The sequence below is a fragment of the Cololabis saira genome, chromosome 16 (genome assembly GCF_033807715.1).
Source record: "Cololabis saira isolate AMF1-May2022 chromosome 16, fColSai1.1, whole genome shotgun sequence".
In the NCBI taxonomy this organism is placed as follows: Eukaryota; Metazoa; Chordata; class Actinopteri; order Beloniformes; family Belonidae; genus Cololabis; species Cololabis saira.
In genome coordinates, this window is record NC_084602.1 from 22,162,899 (window position 1) to 22,183,988 (window position 21,090).

A 21,090-nucleotide genomic window follows, 5' to 3' on the forward strand; every position below is an offset into this window, starting at 1 on the left:
AATTAGAAAAAGGGACAGAGGAGGTGACTTCCTTAAAAAAGTATTCTAATTTTTCTTTATTGATCCATCATCTGCAAATTTCCCCGCTGTGGGACTAATAAAGGAATATCTTATCTTATCTCTTATCTCTTATCATGATGGCCTCCATCAATTAATTTAAGTTTACTTTACCCAGCACATATGTAAATGACATTTTGCACCTGGCTGTTCCTCGTGTTCGGACTAACTTGGGGAAAAAAGCTTTTAGTTTCTCTGCACCCTCTGCTTGGAATATCCTCCAATTTGAACTGAAAATGCCTGATTTTATTTCACTTGAAACCTTTCGCTCTTTTCTAAAAGACCGACAACCAGAATCCTTTAGGTAGTGCCTGTGTTTTTAAACTGTGCCCGTGTTTTTTAAATTATTACTGAAGTTGTTGTTCTCTACATGTTACTGAAGTCACCACTACTGCACTTTATTTGCTAAAACAGTTTGCACTCTCATTTTAATGTTTATTTTGTGATTGCTGTTATTTGTGTTTTATTTGTGGACGTGTGCTGCTGCATTCTTTGGCCAGGTCACCCTTGTGAAAGAGGTCTTGATCTCAAAAATATTTCATAATATTTCATAATATTTCATAACATTATTAATTTCTTCATAATAAGAGCAAATATACAATATACAATATACAAAAAAGAGAAAAATGGTTGGTCTATTGGGAGCTGTGCTGATGATAGCAGCAGGAAGTAAAGACATGTATCTCTTCTTCATACTCTTGCGGTGAAGGAGGTTGTCGCAAAAGGAGCTGCTCTGTGTCATGAGAACGTCCTGCGTGGGGTAAGGGTCATTGTCCATCATGGATGTTAGCCTGGAAAACATCATCCTCTCTCTCACCGCCTCCTCTGAGTAAACAGAGCTGAACATGAGGTACTTGAGGTCAACTATCTCAACGTCTGTACCTGATGTTCACTGTCGGTGTGGAGCAGAAACTCTCCTGCACCGGTAACTCTCCTATCTTTGCCTGCATTGATATGGAGACAGTTTCCTTGGCCGGGGTCAGCTCTCTGTACTCCCCGCCATCCTTGTCCATGGTCAGTCCAATGATTGCTGACTCATCAGAAAACCTAGATGACATCTTGTTGAATTGTACGTAAGGCCTGCAGTGTTCAAATTGTAGAGAAAAATGGTGCAAAGACTGTTCACCATGGGACCCCTTTACTGCAAAACACCCAGTCAAGCATATAGTCACCTGCCCTCACAATCTGTGTGAGGTAATCCAGGATTTAGAGCCGAAGATGGTAATTCAGCTGTTCCAGTTTTTGCCCGAGAGGTAATCACTGGGTGGTATTAAACGCACTTACTGTACATATTTAACAACAACAAAAATATTCTCACAGTGCTGTCAGGCTTCTCCAGGTGAGAAAAAAAAACTCTCTGTTTCCCCCCAATACCAGGTGGATAAGCAATCAGAAGGTTTTCCTGGTTGACGCCACCAGAGGGCAGAAATGGGCCAGAAGCACCCTCTCCACAGTCTTCATCAGATGGATGTCAACACCACCAGTCTATAGCTGCTGAGCTCTATTGGATGTGACATTTTTGGTACTGGTACAAAGCAGCTCTTTCATAGTTGAGGTACATTTCCCAGGATCAGGCTCGGGTTGAAGTTATGTACCAAAAACCTGCACAGCTGGTCTGCACAAGACTTGAGAAGCCTGGAACTGATGCCATCCATCCTGGGTGGAAATGTGACACCATCAACCCATGACACAAGACCACTCCTAGATGTTTCTTATTAATATCTAACTACTCACGTATTTTTACTCCACTAAACTGTGATTAATAGTGAAGTTAAAAGTAAAAGGACTTTGGATAAAATGGGATCAGATGGTACTCGAAGTTATTAATGTTATTTTACAGTTCCTGAGCATGTGCAACAGTTTCACAGAATTGAAAACAAAGACATGTTATGATTTTAAAAGGCAGCCCAAGACATGCTATTTTGCAGCCGGGAAATAGTAGTAATCTAACAATTTTTGACACTTTTATTATGAAAAGCCTACATTTTGCACGGTGTATCAACACGGCTGTTACGCCTTCTGCTGCGAGGCTGCATTGTGTAAGCTGAATTACTTAAACTGCAACTGATCATGTGGGTCCTTTTGGGTGTTTTTGTGAAATGAGGTCCTTTAACTCAACGAAAGCCAGCTGTGTTGGTGGGAAGCTTGGAGTTTTCTGAGGAGCCTGTGAGCCAGCTGACACGGCTAATGCCTTGTTGACTTCAAACACTGATTAACTTACACTGTTTGGCTGCATAGGCTCTAACACACACACACACACACACACACACACACACACACACACACACACACACACGCACACACACACACACACACACACACACACACACACACACACACACACACACACACACACACACACACACACACTGGATACCAGACACACTTAGGCGCAGATATAATAAGAAGCTGAGGGAAGGGTTCGGCTTGTGGCGGGTGCTCGGGTGGCAGCCATGGTAATTTCCTGTGGCAGATTTCTGCCTGTGAATGGTGATGGGAAGGAAAACGCTTCATTAAAGCTGCAGTGCTGCTTCAAGATGTTCGACACAAAAAGCCAGTGGGACACACAGAGATACAAGAGGAAGACTGTGGGGACACAAATAGGAAACATAACTTAGGCATTTATTAAAAACAGCAAAAAAACAAGTTTTAGAGCGTTCAAAAACACACATTTCAGAAAACACATTGAGACAGCGGTACTGTCATTATCTTCACCGAGGTTTACATTTTAACCCTGTATTAAACCATTACAGTAAGAGGTTTAAACCCGTCACATGACCACTGAAACTGCCGTTTTTAGCGTCTGTGTTGTCACTTGTGGTTTTAACCAAACACCAACCATCTAATCTCGCGAGTGGATCCACAGCAGGAATGACACAGTTGCAGTTCCTCGGCTGGCCGCTGGAGAGCTGAGTGGGTCATTTACTGCCCCTCATGTTAAAATGCTAAGGCTAAAAAAAATATGTGCATTTATCATTTCAAAGTATTTTTAGCTTAACTGAAACAGAGACCTTACTGGGTGGAAAAAAGCCTAGTTGTTTTGGGTTGAGTTGTTTGTTTTTAGTTGAATTTAACAAAGCTTTGTCCAGACACTAAGTTCATGCATATAGCCACTGGTTATAATGCTAATATCTGACTGCAGTGGATCTTATTTTATTAGTGAATTAGTAGTAAATTGTAGATTAAGCAAGTCTAAGTTACCAGAAATGTGGAACTGTAATTTTGAATGATTAAACAAATAGAGGGAGGAAACGTAAGGGCAACCAAAGGCACACTGGGCTTTATGTAAAAGGCAAAATAGAAGTTTTGAGGCCAAAGTGGGGTTATGTGGAAAAATCACTGACTGCCTAGTTAAGATTACCGGTAATGTGTGAAATTAGGTCCGGTTTTTGTTTGTTTGTTTTATGGAGTCAAATCAGAAAAATAAAATAATAAATTTTCCCCATTTAAAAACCATATAAGAAAAATGGATGAAGGGGGACGAAAATAAATTCACTGGAGTAAAAAATATTCCATTTACCAACACTAAATGTTGGTACAGTCACACATGAATAAATTAAAAAAATATTCATGTGAAAAGAAACAAACAACAAAGAAAAAATGTCATTTTCATGGCAGAACTCAAGTTTTTCCTGGATATTTGGTTGGAACACTTGCCAACCGAGGCCCAACCATCTAACTTCCAGGTTGAACCCTGTCGGTAAGTAAGATTTGTTGCAGTTCCTCAACCGGCCGCAGAACACTGGCTCTGAAAGCCAGTCAATCTTCATTGACTCCCATGTTAAAATGTCCAACTTTACAGCAGAAATAAACACATTACATGAACTGTTTTGGGCTCAATCCTTTGATTTTTACATCCATGATAAGTAGGAGGGAAGTGAATTTTCTTTTACCACATTAGATGAGTTTATACAAAGCAATATATTTAAGAAATAAATGTATTGCTTTATATAAACTCTCCTGGTGTGGTACAAAAAAAAATTACATTCTTTTGAACCGCAATAAACCATGTTTATTTTTGCTCAAAGTTGGACATTTTAACATGGGAGTCAATGGAGAGTGACTCTCTTTTGTAGTCAACCTCTAGCAGCCAGTCGAGGAACTGTAACAATTCTTAGTTCTGCCTGAGCCTCAAACTGGAAGTTTGATAGATGTGCTTGACGCCACGCAGCATTATTATTATCATTAGGTAAAAAGAGACCTCAGTAACCCACGGATCACATGTCTCCTCCAATCTTTTCTACAGTCTATGCTGAAACATTTTACATTAAAGCACAGATGAGACAGGCACATGCTAATAATAGTACAATTGGTCTACTGTAAGAGAAAACATTAAAAAATCACACAAAAATGTTTCATTTCAGAAGACAAAACAAATAGTATTTGAAATGTGTTGTGGGATTGAGTTGTGTTCCCAAATTGCTATTTTGTGTTTTATTTTGTTGTTTTTGGTGAAATAGACTTGTGTAACTACTGGTGTAATTTCTGTTTTGTTGTTTTATTTGTATTAAGCTGTGGTATTTTCCCTTATATTTTAATACGAAGATAAAAAATATTATATTTTAACTAAAGATAAAAACCCCAAAACAACGGACACAATCGTTAGATTGAGTGTCCTGTTGAGTTACTGATTTATCTATTTTTTATGTATTATACATACATTTATTAAATATCAAAAGTTATGTCTTCTGTTTTGTCTTTTTGTGCGTTTTGCTTTGTTGAGTTGCAGAGTTTTTTATAGGTTCAGTTAAGGCCACAGTCCTTCACACATTTTAAACTGAGAAGAGTGAAAACACGCACGTTTTCTGCAAGCAAAACCTTAAAGGTGTTTGCTGTCACCTGGTGGAGAGTCTGTAAGACTGCCACAATCCGCTACGTAGTATTTTTCGTCTTTTACGTGCAAAAAGAAAGCATAGGTATGTATGAGCAAAAGACTAACACTATCATTATGTAAGACCATATCTAAAATTAAGTTTATATCAATTAGTTTAACACAGGATGGTGCCAACAGCTAGAAAATAGAAAAATATATCAATATTTGTCTCGTTTTTATTATCATAAGGGATAAGCTGTTTAAATAATGCAACGTGTATTTTTTTAAAGTGTATAATTATATCCGAGCCTGTAATTTCATCTGCTGAGGGCAGCACTGAGTGGCAATCGGAGGTCCTGCAAAGTTGTCCGGCGGGTGTAAAGTTACGACTGATTTATGGTTCTGCGTTAAATCGACGCCGTAGGTTACGCGGCGACGCGCACCGTACGGTGCGCGTAGCCGCGTACCCTACGGCGTCGATTTAACGCAGAACCATAACTCAAGCTTTACGAGGGACAGGACACACCTCTAGAGGGAGTTCCCGAGGAGGTGGAAACGAGGAGCCGAGCGACCCTCCTTGCTCCTGCAGAAAGAAAGTCCTCAGGAGCAAAGCGCGTCTCTCCGGCAGCGGTGGCCGTGCCGAGGAAGGGAAATGCCCGCTATGGGCAACTCTTTACGCGCGGCTGCCCTCCTGGCTTTCGTGGTTCTCTCTGTCCTGGTGTCACTTTTAATCAGCAGCGTGCAGCAGTTTGGAGCGACCGTATCACGCTTTTCCAACGCAACTGTCTCCGGTGATGAGGAAGGGTTGGCGTCGCTCCGCGGGGCGTTGATTTACCAGCTCAAGGAGAGGCGAAAAGAAATGATCCCGCTGCTTTTACCTGATGATGATGAGGATGATGATGGGGAAATAAATGGACTGTCAGAGGAAAATCGACATTCCCTTCAAGACTCGATTTTGGACTACAGTTTGTGGAATGAGATCACACTTGGCTCCAGCAGGAACGCGCATCTGGATCAAATGGGCTGCGAGTCTCTGGTGAACATGCGGGCTCTGGAGGTGCTGGGATCTGGATACACCAAGCTGGTTGTCAAAGTTAGTCTGGTTGGAGGACAGCCCGTGGCGTTAAAACTCGTCAACGAGCAGGGCATCGACATGGGCAAGTGTTTGGAGGAGTTTAGGGACCCGCAGGGCTGCCGAGAGCTGGTTTCCTACAAGCTGAGGAAAGAAATGGTCCTGTTGCAGAAGCTGCGCCATCCAAACGTCATAGAGGTAAGAGTAGGGCTGCACGATTCTGGACAAAATGAGAATCACGATTTTTTTGCTTAGAATTGAGATCACGATTCTCTCACGATTTTTTTCCAATATAAAATTTATTGCACTTATTACTTTAACTTTGCAACAGCTGAACAAAAATATAATAACAATAAACATCTCTTGTCTTCTTTACACAAACCTTTGAATAATTTAAACAATAATAACAATTTTGAACAATATTTGTTCCTCCCTGAGTTGAACACCCTTTCAGAAAGGGGACTTGTAACAGATCCTGTAGTTCTGAGGCAACAAATTATTCCTCTGGCTGGGATGAACCCCCCATTGCCTTTTGCTGCTATTAAGAAGCTGCCGATACAAAAGGTAAACGTTACAAAAAACATGATGGTGCCTGATAAAAGACTGGCATCAACTTTGTAACAGCTGACATTGAACATAAAAACAATAAACATAAAAAAAAAATAAAAAATATCTTTAAATCGTCGTCATTTGGAAATGAGATTGCGTTCAAGCATGAATCGAGATCGCAATTTTTTTAACGATTAATCGTGCAGCCCTAGGTAAGAGTCTCACTTTTTGCTCTGTGTAAAGTTCCTTTAAAAGTTTTTGAGTTGCAAAGTAACTCAAAAAAAGAAGCCTCAAACCCCAGCATTGTAATCAGTACGTTTTACTGTATATTTTTGGAATATATGGGGCGTTTTTTTTTTTTAATGACTTCTGAGTTGTGAAACTACTGCTGGATGTTATTAAGACTTCATAATCCATGTGCCACTGCTCACATTTTCCTTTGTCTCAACCACAGCCAGCTGGATGAAAGGTTTAGCAGGCTCTGCAGGGCCTTCCCATGTAATTAAATTAAATTCACTGACCCCACTCTGACCTTTACGTCCAGTTTGGCAGGAGCACACAATGTGCCTCTGTCCTCCCGGTTATCCCTGGGTTCATCTGAAACCCTGAGCGCTTATTCACTCAAACCACTGCAACGCAATTTTGGAGCAAGGTTCGAAACAAAGCGATGGGTTTGTTTCTCAAAACCAGCCGTTGTCTGACAACTCGGTAAATTCATTTCACAAGTGTTGGCAGTAATGTAATGCGATTTTATTGTCACATGTTAGAGCTGCAGACAGCTAGATTGGCAGAACAAGCTGTACACTCAGCTCACTCCTCCTCATAACATTTAGGCCCATTTTTTACTGTGTTTATTTACCGTTGCAAAAACAAATACTATAATTTTCTCTCTTTTTCCCCCTCTTCTCCACAGCTCATGGGTCACTGTGCAGGAGTCCAGGGAGGAAGAGGGATAGAGGGAGGAAGAGTTGCAGTCATTCTGGAGCAGGGAAATCCTCTCCAGATGATCCAGCTGCTCCAGAGCCCCTGGGAGGACAGATTCAGGGTACGCCTTCCAGCTCCTGCTCCTCAGCTTATCATTTATTGATTTCTTTACAAGGAAATGGAAGTCTTTGTCAATTGTGCAAGCTGATGCTCCAGCATGCAGAGGTTAAAAGATGAGGGAGGCAGACAGACATTTGAAGCTTCTGGAGGTCTGACATCTGCCCTTTAGTGTGTTTGATCAGGCCCTGGCTGGAATGGAGGTGGGCTGTGGAGTTAATCCACTTCTGGCCGGGGATGTCGCCTCATCCCCAAAACAGACACACACACACACACACAGACACACACGCACACACACACACACACACACACACACACAGTCACAGTTTCAGCTCAACCCCCATCGCAGGTATGCTCACTGAGGGAGTCAACCGAGCTGAATTTTCACTCCAGTCATCCAGATATGTGCCCGTCTTTGCGCATGGATGTGTTTGAAAGGAAAAAATGGGTAGGAGGTGGAGGCGGGGGGGAAATGTCTAAGCGTGCATGTTTTCCTTTTTGGATTAACAGATAGGATAGCGGTCTTCTGAAAGTGTCATCTCAACTGTGGGTCTCATTTTGCTGCATCACCCAAATAGCCGCTCATAATACCCCTCTGCAGCTACTTGGGCCCCCTTCTGCTACGTTGCATCTGTGCAGGCTACAGTAATCCAGGGGTGTTCGGTTTCACCCGGCACCCTTTTTTTTTTGCAGCAGCAGCAGTCCGATCCCACCAAGAGTCCATGAGACTCAGAGCATTACCTAACCCTGCAGCTATGTTTATGATGTGACAGGAGCGTTTCATGCTCTGTCAGCGGCAGACTAATGCTTTTTGTTTCACCTTCCCATTTCCTAATTATTTCTATTTTTTTATTTTTGATGAATACAAGAAATTAACCTCGTAAAACAGCTGGCAATTGTGGCTGGTTTGATGTCCAAGAACTGCATAACTAGGCCTTCGCCGGCGAAAGTGAATACATTTAGGTCTGAAAAAACTCATTGATATTTGGCTACAAGTTTTACAACGGTTTTAATCGTAAAAGAAAATGTAAGGGTTCAATAAGTCATTTCTGTTTCTTAGATTGCTAATTTATTTGGTTTTGTTTTGTGTTATACAAATATACTTGCCTCGCCTTCTAAATCATATTTTACTTGATTGTTGTTTTAAGCCTTTACGTTTCAAAGACTTTTAGTTTCTCTTGTGAGCCCAGTTAATCAGGTTTTTGACGTGTGGGATCTCCAGGTGTGTCTTGACCTGGTCAGGCTCCTGCACTTCCTCTCCCGGTCTCCTCTGGGCTCCGTGGGGCTCCTGGACTTCCAGCCGCGGCAGTTCGTCACCGTGTCTGGCGAGCTGAAGCTCACGGACCTGGACGACGTCAGCACGGAGGAGACGGCCTGCCAGGCGGACGCAGACTGCACTCTCCAGTTCCCCCACAGAAACTTTACCCTGCCCTGCACGTCCCGGGGCTCCTGCGATGGACTGAACGAGAAGAGGAATATTTACAATGCTTACAGGTAAAAAAAAAAAAAAAAAAAAGTGACAGTTTTACGGCGTGATACATGTGCGCAGGATGGATGAGGGTAAAAAAGAGGCTAAGCTGACACCTAAAAGGATCAAGGTAAAGACATACAGCTGGAAATGTTCCGTTTGATGGAAATCTGATGATTACATTGTTAGTTTCTGAGGAAAGGGGGGAGTGTTTCTCGTTTAAAGTGCTTCAGATTTGTGACAGCTTTATGGTTAATGTTTGTTGTCACAGCTGAGTGAGAAAAGTCATGTTCAGTGGGAATGATTTGACGAGACTTGTCTGTCTCTCTGTGTCTCTGAAGGTATTTCTTCACCTACCTGCTGCCTCACCAGGCCCCGCCTGGCCTCACACACCTGGTAGACCGCATCATGAACACAACAGGTGGGGACGGGAATCATCCTGACATGATTAACTATTGAAGATCAGAAAAGCAAATCATTCCCCTCACAGCAGTCTTGTAATGGCATGCCTCTGTTGAGCTGCTGCATTTAAATGAGCTCGACAAGATGCTTCTTGACATGTGGCAATAAATACAAGATGTTATCTTGACATCTCATGACTGGGATTAAACAGTGTAGCATTAAAAAAGGAAGAAAAAAAACCAACAACTCATCAGCCTTATTAGCTAACTTTGTGTGCAGTCGCTTAAATCTTTGACCAGAAGGAATGTGTGTGTCCAGGGGAGCTGAAAGCGAACATCAATCAGACTCTGGAGGCCTTTGAACATATTCTCGTGCTATACAAGTCGGGCCTACACCTGGACAACCTGCCTGCATTAATAATCAGAGGTAAGAGCTCGCGGAATGAAGGCTGCTTTTCATAAAACTCTCTTGAAGACCCTTTTCTTCTTTCTGCCTTTGCCGAGAATGTGTTTTGATCCACTTTTAGAGATAGGGAGACAATCTGCACCTCTGTCTTCATACATATCTGGGGGGGGGGGGGGTTCTCCTGCTTAGGCTGTTTTGACAGGTTTATTAGGCAGCTGGAATGAGGGGGCAAGACCAACAAAGTGGGATTAATCCTACATGGAGAAAACGCACTCGTTGTCTTTTAAGATAAACAGTGCTGGGATTTATTTTACCCTTTAGGATCCTAGAAGAGCTTTTTTTGTGGAAATGTTGCATAGTCATTATATAAAAATATGACATTTAACTCTCAGAAAACGCATAAAAACCGTTAAACTTCTGTAGTCTCCCCCCACACAAGCACAGACAGCCCCTCCCTTTTCTTCTCTCCAACTCTCCACTCATTACGCCGCAACCCCCTCGCCAGCCCGGCGTTCCTCTCAGCCGTATGAAATATTAATAACAGAATGACTGGCTGCGTTCCTGTGTGGAGATTTTTCCGTCCCCCAGATGCAGGACTGTTTATATAGCAGCACTTTGTGAATTTAAGCACGGGTTCAGGGTAAAGAGGCCTAGTTACCGAGGCGGACACTGGGAAGGAAAGTTCCAGCTTAACAAGGAGGTGCCAGGAGTCGGCTGCTGCTGCCGCCGAGCGTGCGTGTGATAAGGCTCAAAAAATGTGTCTGTTTATTATTTCGACATATTTTTAGCTTAGCTGAGACACAGACATTAAAGGAGTGGAGAAACGGCCTGGTTGTTTTCAATTCAGTTGTTTGTTTTTAGTTGAATTTAACAAAGCTTTGTCCAGTCGCTGAGTTCATGCATGGAGCCACTGGTCACCTAGTCGGGGATCTGATATTTATTTCAGCAAATAGTACATTTTAGAAGTGTAAGTTACCCAAAATGTGGAACTGTAATTATAAATGATTAAACTAAAAAAAAAGGGGGGGGGGGGGGGGCAACCTAAGATACACTTTATGTAAAAGTCAAAATAGTAGTTTGGAGTCCAAAGAGGGGTTGTAGTGTGGAAGAATCACTGACTGCCTAGTTAAGACTACCGATAAAATGTGAAATTAGGGCAAATCTTTGTATTTTGTATTTTGTTTTCTTTTTAGACTTAAATCAGAAAATTGTTTAATATTTTTTTTCCACATTTTAAAACATATAAGAAAAATGCATGAGGAGGGAAGAAAAAAGCAATTCCCTGGATAAAACGATTCTCAATTTACTTCACTAAATGATGGGAAGGCCCCACAGAAAAACGTAAAAAAAGATACGAAAAAATAAAAACAAACATTGTCATAGGAGAACTCGAGTTTCTCCTGAATTTTTGGGCAACTTTAAGAGTTGAAACACTCCCTGAAATCAGTAACACTCTCCAACCAAGCACCAACCACCGAAGGCTGAATCCCATGTGGAAGATCTGTTGCAGTTCCTCATCTGGCCACTAGAGGCTGGCTGTGGAAGCTGACCAATCTCCATTGACTCCCATCTTAAAATCTCCAACTTTACAGCAGAAATAAACATGTTTTGGTCTCAATCCTTTGATTTCACACCCATGATAACTCTAAGAGTGAAGAATTGTTTTGTATCACCACAGGAGAATTTATATTCAGCAAAGAATGTATTTCTAATATTGACAGTCGGTTCAGCCAATGGCTTAGTTTACACTAACCCATGCCAGCTAAACACAGCAGTAGTTTTTCATTTCTCCATTGAGTTAGCTATTTCAGCAACTATTTCACTGAAGGAACTGCTAGACACAGCTAACTTTGATTTTTGGGACGCATGAAATCATTTTCATTTTTTTTACAAAACAAGCCATCTTTTCCCCTCCTGTTCTTCCATTCGTGCTTTTTGGGTTTAAGCACCGCTAAGAAACTTGCTTGTTGGCCTATAGGCCTGGAGACCAAGTGTTCTTTGCCTCTGCCATGATACTGCACCAGCTGTAGTTCTGAGACCTAGTTTCATCGTTGTTGAACTTTAACGTTCTGCTGAAAAGTTATAAGCAGTTGTCGCCAGAAAAAATCCCGGGACGGGAGCCCTGCGTTATTTTGTCTGTTATTTGCTGATAGTAGTAGGAATTGGGGATAATGAGAGTTTGAAGACCCATTCCAAAAATGATTAAATATAAAAGAGCACGAAATTGGTGGAAAAAAGTCTCCTGTCAAGTCGTCTTGTGGGGTTCTGAAACTGAAAAAACAAGTAACAAACAATAGTCAGATTGTCATGCTTCGCCAAGGATTGGTTATGATTACCGCTCATGCTTTGGTTCATGGAACAGCCAAAGTGTGGGAGTGTGTGTATGTGCGAGTGTGAAAGGAAAGCTACTCATAAGGCCTGAAGTCCTAATTTGAAATTGCTGACAGATGGAGATCATCACTAATGTGGATGTAATTTTTCCACAGCTGAGATCATCTGTTATGCAATCGAGGAGGCTGAATGTGGTGAAGATCCAGCTTCTTTAGTTGTGTGCAGAAATGAAAAAGCCAAATTCATGTGTGACCACTGAGGCGTTGTCATGACTCAAGATATATTATATATTCCATATATCAATATGAAAAGGAAGTCCACTTTATCATCTTACACACAGAAACCCGACAGTCATAAGTCTTTGTCTCAACAGCTGAGGTCAGCATCCCCTTAACACCCCAACAGGACTTTTCCCCCTAACAGGATCTTCTGAACACCCCTTCTCCTTGTTCCCTCTTCACAGACCCAGGAGGCAAATCCTGGTGTCTTTTTCCTCTCAGCAATACACCCCCCACCACACACACACACACACACACACACACACACACACACACACACACACACACACACACACACACACACACACACACACACACACACACACACACACACACACACACACACACACACACACACACACACACACACACACACACACACACACACACACACACACACACACACACACACACACACACACACACACACACACACACACACACACACACACACACACACACACACTCACACAAACAGGCCGCCTCCTGCCATTTAGGAAGGTTAACAGTTCGTAACCGTGTGCCTCGTCTGTACAGGCTCACAGACGAAGCTTTTGTCCATTTCTGGAGTGTGTTGTGTGTGTGCAGACGTATGTGTGCAGGCTTCTCTCTCATGGGTCCCGCTAATGTGTAGCAGATGATTTAAGGCCAGATCCACTAGATGTCTGACGGAAGGAGTTATAATGATGAATGTAACGCAAATGTTGGGGAAGTGAATGTGTATTTATTTTTCTCCCTTTCTCTCGAGTGTAGAGCAGTAGTTTTCGGGAGAATAAACGTAAACTGGTGTCATGTATGGATTAATCAGACTTAAAGGTTTTGGTTCATATTTTAAACAAAAAAACAGCTTCTTTTTTTTTGGTCATTGGTCATTTTTCAAAGAGATTTTCAACTGCTGTTTTGTGTCTGTTAAAAAATGAGATTTTAACATGTTGAAAATTGAGTTGTTTTTTTTTAAAGCCATTTTTATACCAATAGTTTATTATACCTTTTAAAATGTATGGTGTGAGGTAATAGTTTGTCAGAAAAATGAAAAAAAAAAAAAAAAACTGCAGTCATAGTAACATTAACAATGTTAACATCAAAAGCCTATCCTGATTTTTCCACCAAGACTTTTAATCATTATAGAAATAATATCAAGGTATTTAATTTTTTTATATTGGGAATCCAGTTATACAGTTATATTTTCACATTCAGTCTTTTTTTTTTCTTTCTAGCTTATCCTTGTGTGTCTTCTAGTGTGGAGCTTAGTTTCCCCCCACAGGGAGGATTAAATTTCCGTGTTATCCTCAGAGTGCTTGAGAACCTCTCAGCGGGCTTGTGTACTGAAGTGGCATCTCCTCTTCTGTGGTTAGATTACAGTGTGATGCGCGGCATGGGGACCTCTGAGAACGTGGAGTACCGCTGCTGGCCGTCGTACAGCCAGCAGGGCTGCGTGCTGTCGGTCCACAGCGCCAGAGAGGCCGCGTACATCTGCAACACCCACTCCCAGTGCACCAGCTTCACTCTGACGGGGAAGAAAACGTGGACGGGTGAGTGAACTTCTTACGTCTTAAATCATCTCCCTATCATTAAATAATTTAATCATAACATTTTTGTTACTTGATTTATACATTTCCAGTTCTGTGCACTCATTGTGGAGTCATTCCCACGGAAACTTCTGTAATCTCTGACGTAGTTGAGAAACTTCTCCTTCCTGTGGTTCTCAGAGTGCAGTTTGCTCAACGTGTGTTTAAAATGTGCTGCATGGGGGGGGCAGGGATGTGGCTGCAGACTGTGTGGACAGTCCACTGACCTCCACTCTGGACACGTGACTTCCAGCCAACCTTTCCCTGCCATCTAACAGTAACCCCAACCACTCGCGGGGTCACATGGTTCCGGCCACTCCATGCTCATTCTGCAGCTTGGTGCTCTTGAAAAATGTCAACTTGTGCAGTGGATTTGAAAGAGAGAATATTCACTGTGTTAGCAGTGCCAGCAATCATGGTGTGAATAACTAGCAGGCCTTTGCAAAACAAACTTATTTCAGATAGGCTATCCCCTATGTAGTGAAATAGTGTAGGATACAAGTGTAGACTGTTAGAAACTCGAGTATAATCGTCTTTTCCCTTGAAGGCAACATGTTGGCATTGGTAGCATTAGCACCGAACCTCTGCATCGGTAAAGGACTAACCTTCATACCAGGGGACGTGATCCGTATCTCATAATTATTGACCTAGGGAAAGTGGAAACAAAGCTTCCTTGTTTGTACATGTTCAATGTACAATGTTTCTGAATTAAATCTTTTTCAAAAATGCTCAAAATGCTGTTTTTTTTTTTATTTAAAAATTGCCATTGACTATATTTCTGCACTCTTTTTATTATAAACATCATGGCTTTAATGTTAGTTTCCTTGGGCTGAGTAGGTAAAAATGTTCATGACAATGCTATTTTACAATCTCCCATGTTTAAAAGAAACAACAGTTATCGCCAACACACGAAAAAACATGAGATATATATATATATATATATATATATATATATATATATATATATATATATATATATATATATATATATATATATATATATTATTTAGCATAATTGTATGACATAGTTTACATATAAAATTGAGAAACTTATTGGTTGTTTGAGGCAAATCCTTTGATGCATAGATGTTTATTCTTATGGCCAGGGGACACAGATCTGCATTTTTTAGGTCAGAAGTGGAATGCTGCAAAGATGTTAAGTGCCTTTAGGATCTCTGGGACCTGTTTTTTTCCCTATGTAAGCAATATTTTGCTCCTGGTGAAGAGCTGTCAGTGTTGAGCAGTTTCATGGTCCCTCTCGTCATCTCTTAAGAGGTTTGCTCTACTAAATGAGCTCGTAAGAATACCCTATGCGTAGAAGCAGAAGTTGACCATGTGAATAGTGTTTCTTATTACCAGAAAATTCACACAGATTTAACTTATCTGATGATGCACAGTATTTGTGCAAAATCCGGCATCATAAGTGCCTAAAATCCTACCTAAAATATTACTGAGAGTATAAAATAATGATAATCTTCTGCTTTTTAATGTGCTGATGAAGTTTTCTAAAGTTTTAACATACAAAGTTGTTAAAGACAATGAGTCAAAACACGTTACCTGTTTAGTGATGTTACCGAACTCATGGATGTTTTTTCTTTTTGTGCTTTTCAGGCCGCCTTCTCGCCTCTTTCAGGAGCAGCTTTAGTCACCTGGTGCCTGATGAGACATCAGAAGTTTATGTGAAGAAAACCAAAGTTCCTGAAGCTCCTTCATTGTGACTTCTAGAAGTATGAATCCACATTTGATCTGAAGTTACTAGGGGATTGGAACGAGATCCAAAACACGGCTCGGCGGCTGAAAGTAAAGCAGAAGTGTTGCGACTGTGAAGGGAACCGTGCACTCGTGGAGAACATGTTGAGCGCAGCTCAGCTTGTGATGAGAGGCAGCGTGCGGAGCGTCCAGCTTGTTTGAAGTGTGCAACTGAATGTGATGTATTTAAACGGCTTCTGCTCGGCGACTGTTTGATCTGCCTGCCAACTCGCTGCCTCCGCCAACTACTATTTAAAGGGATTTCCCTTCAGGTACAATTAAGGAGGGAGAGTCTTGTGCCCTCGACAAGATGTTTTTTTTCCTCTTTACCTTGCCTCCGTGCACCATGAGTGTTGACTTTCATCGCGAGGCCATGTCCCCATAGACAGATTTTTAAACCTGAGCAAGCAATAAGAGCAGTCGCCACAGTTCAGTGTTTGAAGCCCGAGGACGAGAACAGAAAACAAGCTCTTATACAAATACACTTTGATGTTAATGTGGTGAAGTTGGGACTGTTTTTTTCATGGTTCTCTGACTGAAACCGCAGTGTGGTATGTGATGGCAACAACCATAGAAGCATTTACACATCAACATGAGGCAAAGATCATTAAAACCATTCCAGTTTTTAACATAGTTTTTGTATTCTTAGCTTTTTTGTTTAGGTCATAAATATTTATGTGATGATCAAATGAAATGTAATTGTTCTTATATGTTTGTGCATTATGGCTTATGTGCACCTTGTGGGTGAAACTTTTATTTTCAATGAAAAATTTTTCACTTAAGTGTTTTTTTTATACTTCACTTGTAACTGTACAGTTTGCATAAACTTAATGTTTCTACTTGTGAGCATTTGCATTTTTTATTGTAACTGCAGCTAACAGCCTGTTTATTTCTCATTAGCACCTTCGTGTGTGTGTTTCGGTGGGGGGAGGGGACTTTCCATTGGTATAATGACCTGTGTGTGTGTGTGTGTGTGTGTGTGTGTGTGTCTCTGTGTGTGTGTTTGTCCTTTATCTGCTCGCATGCCCCCACATCTATAATCTACAGCTCATCTGGATAGCTGAGATTGCAAAACCTGCAGAGCTCCATGGAGTATTCACAATACCAGAGGAATGCATTCAAATGCCCCGTCATGCTGAGCTCATTATAAGCCTTAATTAATACATGTAAATGAGCTTACTTACCAGCCCTTTCTCCTGGTGAAGTTGGGGGCATTACTGTAAGACAAAGGCAGTGCATGGGCCTCTCGGCCTCTGGTTTGCACACGAATAGGCCGCCATCTGTGCCTGCCAGAAGGAACCTGGTGAGGCTGAGATAAGGGCAGATCTGCAGGGCGGCTGGCTGCTGCTTTTGGAAAGTCAAGATTTGTAGCATTCAATTTCAGCTCCCAGCTTTATCCAATGTTGGTCATATACATTTCAGAATATACCAAAAAAGGGGGAGAAAATGACCAGAAATTCCTCATAAAACAAAATCTAGATCATATCGATAACAGTCAACACAAAATTCCACATATCTATGTGGTGAGTCCTTTTACCATTCAGCCATACCACTACCACTGACTTGAAAGAACTTGTCCCTGTCTAGAAACTATGGTTTTATGACAAAGGCAGCAAGGACGCCTCAGGGTCTTCTTTGCCTGATGTTGGCCCCTTGTTGTCTGGACAAAGCAGGCTGATTAGTCTTGATCATGCAGATAAGAAGAGTGTTTTAGATGAGCTAAAGCCAGCTCACGAACATTGCCAGACTGATTAGAAGGACTGGCTGCTCAGGGTTGTATTTTTCCCTTTAATATTTACAAAGACTAGTTTTCTATGAAATAGCAAGAACCAGAATAAATTGGTAAAGGAAGATTATTTGCACCTGGTGAAGAAGAAGCTACCACAGGTAAGATGGTAGCAGTCTAAGAAATCTTAAAAAACTGAGAAAACTACTCAGTTTTATACTCAGATCAATAAAGTATAGTTTGCAGGGGATCTTGTGCATTTCATTGCTATTCATTAAGCAAGAAAACATTTGCAGCCATATTGTTTTTCTGTCCGATAAAGGAACTAACTAGCTAGCCTTCAGCGGCTTAACCTCTCCCTGCGTAGAAAAAAACCCCATAGTTTTCAAATTATTGCTAAAACGTACTCGAATATATCCGAGGAGAAAAATGGAAAAGAAACACATTTTTTGAACAAGGTTTCATATAACTATCTCTCAAGTTTCCCGAGGTGAAAGCTGCAGTGTATTAAAACGTACAGCTGTGGATCATCCTTCACTCTGCAACAATTTGGAGGATGAATTATCTGGCGTCAGGCTGGTTTGTCTTGGCAGCCTGTTTGACAGAGCTAATGAATGCTTTGGCTTCATACGACACTCACATGTGTTTTTAATGGTCAAACATTCTGAAAATAAATCATAAATGTATGTTTCTGAAAAAGGTGAGGTGCTGTGTAAAGTTAAATACACATTAAAAAACAGAACACAATTATCTGAATATCATTTGAACAATTTTTATGTAAATAAAAACAATATGAAATATGAAAAACATGTTGAAACATACATTTACTGTTTTATTGAAAAACAGATAGTAGAAAGCGAATTATAAATTTGATGCCAACTGCAAAGATAAGAAGCAGCTGGGACATGAATGTTTACACTGTATCTCTGTTTTTAACAATACTTGGTAAATGTTTTCAGATGTAGAGGTCCAGTTATGAAAGTGACGAAGCATCTCAGCTACTGCTGGTAAGATCTCTCATCCACATACATGCTGTACATAGTACATAGTACATAGTACATGCTGTACATGCTGTACATAGATGTGCAGATGTGTGCATGCATGTATGTGAACGTTATCTGTGCTTTATGCACTTTACCATGGATACCACCACAATGCTTTCCTTTTGACTCTATGCTGATAACAAGCCTCTATTCTTTGTCCAAGGACGGTTTTGTTTATTATTCTTATTTTAAGGTTCTGCATAAAGTTTAATATAGAGAAGGTGAGCGTTTCAGTTGTATATATATGTGCTTCCTTTGTGGATGGAAGGGTTTTAGTTTACATTGGTGAATACAGCTTTGTTTTGTTTAGGCTTTCTTAAGTTCCAATAGGGATGTGCATTGTAAAATTGTGTCTGATTTTTTACGCAGGAGCTCCTTTTTAATCAAGTATTTTATCTTGTGATGGACTTGTGAAGGTTTGATCCAGGTGTTCCCCAGTCCATCCAGTTGTTGAAAATGGATGGATATATGGATTTTCCCACAGAGCTTTCCTTTCCCAGACCTTTTAAGGTGTGTTTGCAAAATTTAGGCGAAAAAGGGCATCTTTTTTTTGAAAAACCCAATAATGCCAATTTAAACTGAGTATACATTTGATTGGATTCTTTTCATCCAAACATTAAACCATGGATTTTGTTCCAGTGTTTAACCAACAACATTCGCCTGCAATCGCAGGGAACCGTGTCCATATCCTCTCCCCTACAGCCACGTGCACCTCTGCATGCACGTGAATGCCCATCAGGCCAATGCAGACCACAACAAAGGTAACTGATCTGCTTGGTCACATTGTGTTTTCTTCTAAGGCTTTTTTTGTTGTTTTTAAACCAGATATACTGCTGTAATGTCAGAGGAAGTTACTGATGATCGACATTAATCAGCTCCAGCTCATATAACATGCTTTATTTGTTCCATTGCTGTCTCTGAGCTACAGAAATAAAGTAAAAAAAGCCAATCAAGCCTCAGCTAGGCCGCTAGTGCTAGCAAATGAAGTCATACACGAAGGCAGGACTGTTTCAAACCACACACAGGTTGTGTTTGTAGAGCAGGAAAAAATGGTTGTTTAATGGTATTGATGGAGACACTCACCATCGAGTGTTTCAACCTCAAGCTCACATTCTAGTCAGGAGCAATGCTGCACCACAGGTCTTTGTGATGTACCTTTTTCAAAATATAAACTACCATTCAAATTTCTTTCCAAAAATCCCATAGGTTTTGACTAAAGTTTTACTTCAACCACTACAATTTATTTCAGCCAAGCTAGACATCACTTCATTCAAAGTGAGAAGACAGCGATGCGGAGGACACTTCTAGCGCGTACATGTGAGCGAAGGGTAAATATGTAATGAGAGTGCTGAAGGTTTGAGGCTTGAAGACTAGACGTTTTTTCTCTTGTGTGTCGTGTAAATCTACACCATGACAATGATTCTTCTTTATTTTTAACATCAACCGGGGTTGGCGGATCGTCACCATGCTTTGCGGTTGTTCCCAGCACGTTTTCTTTGTCCTCTCAGTTGAATCTGAAATTATTCCCTTTCCTTCCCAAACTTGTTTTGCTTTTTCATTTTAGCCAAAACCATGTGTGGAGGTTTGAAGGCTCTGCGCTTCTTTTTCTTTCCTTCTTTGTCCTGTTATGAAGGTCCCTTTTTTTTTTAACTATATGGATGTTTGTCACATTTCCACTGTGATGAAAGACGTCTTGCACTCCTGCCCTCGTGCTCATGTGTGGTACAGTGTTCCTCTGTTTGTTAAGCGTGTAATTGACAAGCTGGTCTTTTTGAAAGGCTCAGGGAATGAGCGGGGGAGGAGAATGATTGTTTTTTCTACTCAGCTCCGTGCCCCTCCATTTCTGTTTTTTTAAGTTTCCAGTTTCACCCTACTTGTTTCCGTCAGGTTTTATTCATGACCTCCATCTGGAAATAATATCAGTTCATGAAAACAAGCCATCAGCAATTTTAGGGAAGAGTTGAGTGTGCATATGTGTGTATGCTTGTGCACCGGGGGGAACGTCGGGGCCTTCCTTCTTGGGGTTCAGACCCCACCGATGTTACCGTCTCAGTGCTGAGAGAATGACGCGTTCAACTAAAGTTGAGAATCAAAGCTTTCCTCATCTACTCTTAAAATCCTTTATGCGATGGATTTGTGGCCTCGCTGAACTCTTTGATTCAAATGCAAAGTTAGTCATCAAGAGCTGGAAACCACAGCTGCTGGGAAAAATTATGTGTCAGCCAGGTCTTTGGCAAAACGTTTGACCCGCGCTCAGACTAAAAATATGCATTAAGTCAATGAAAGCCTGCATAGTTCTGCAGGAAAGAAGATCTGGCTTGTGTTAGAGCTGCTCACAGCAGCGTATGCAGCCTGTGCGACGAGGGAGATAGAGCAGATATTCACTCGACTCTAGGCCTGCTGAAACACCCCTGTGTCTGTCTGCCGTCCTGGCTGCCGTACACAGGAGACAGGCCGGTCACACCTGAGAGCCTGTGAAGAGTAGCCAGACGTTTAGTTGGCCTGTCTCAAGGACAGAGGCGTCTCAGTTTGCAGACCCATCCAACTGTCGCGCTGAGTAGTTGTCTGTCTGTCTGTCTGCCTGGAGC

At 41.3% G+C, this 21,090-nt stretch overlaps 1 protein-coding gene across 1 annotated transcript; it reads left to right on the forward strand.

The window, feature by feature from the left end:
- Nucleotides 1-5,444: 5,444 nt before the first annotated feature.
- Nucleotides 5,445-16,579, forward strand: pkdccb (protein kinase domain containing, cytoplasmic b). Its single transcript, XM_061743925.1, has 7 exons — nucleotides 5,445-6,140; nucleotides 7,405-7,536; nucleotides 8,755-9,026; nucleotides 9,342-9,421; nucleotides 9,721-9,828; nucleotides 13,772-13,948; nucleotides 15,596-16,579. Exons 1-7 carry the CDS (start codon nucleotides 5,523-5,525, stop codon nucleotides 15,700-15,702), a joined length of 1,494 nt encoding a protein of 497 aa, XP_061599909.1. The 5' UTR covers nucleotides 5,445-5,522; the 3' UTR covers nucleotides 15,703-16,579.
- The last annotated feature ends 4,511 nt before the right edge of the window (nucleotides 16,580-21,090 follow it).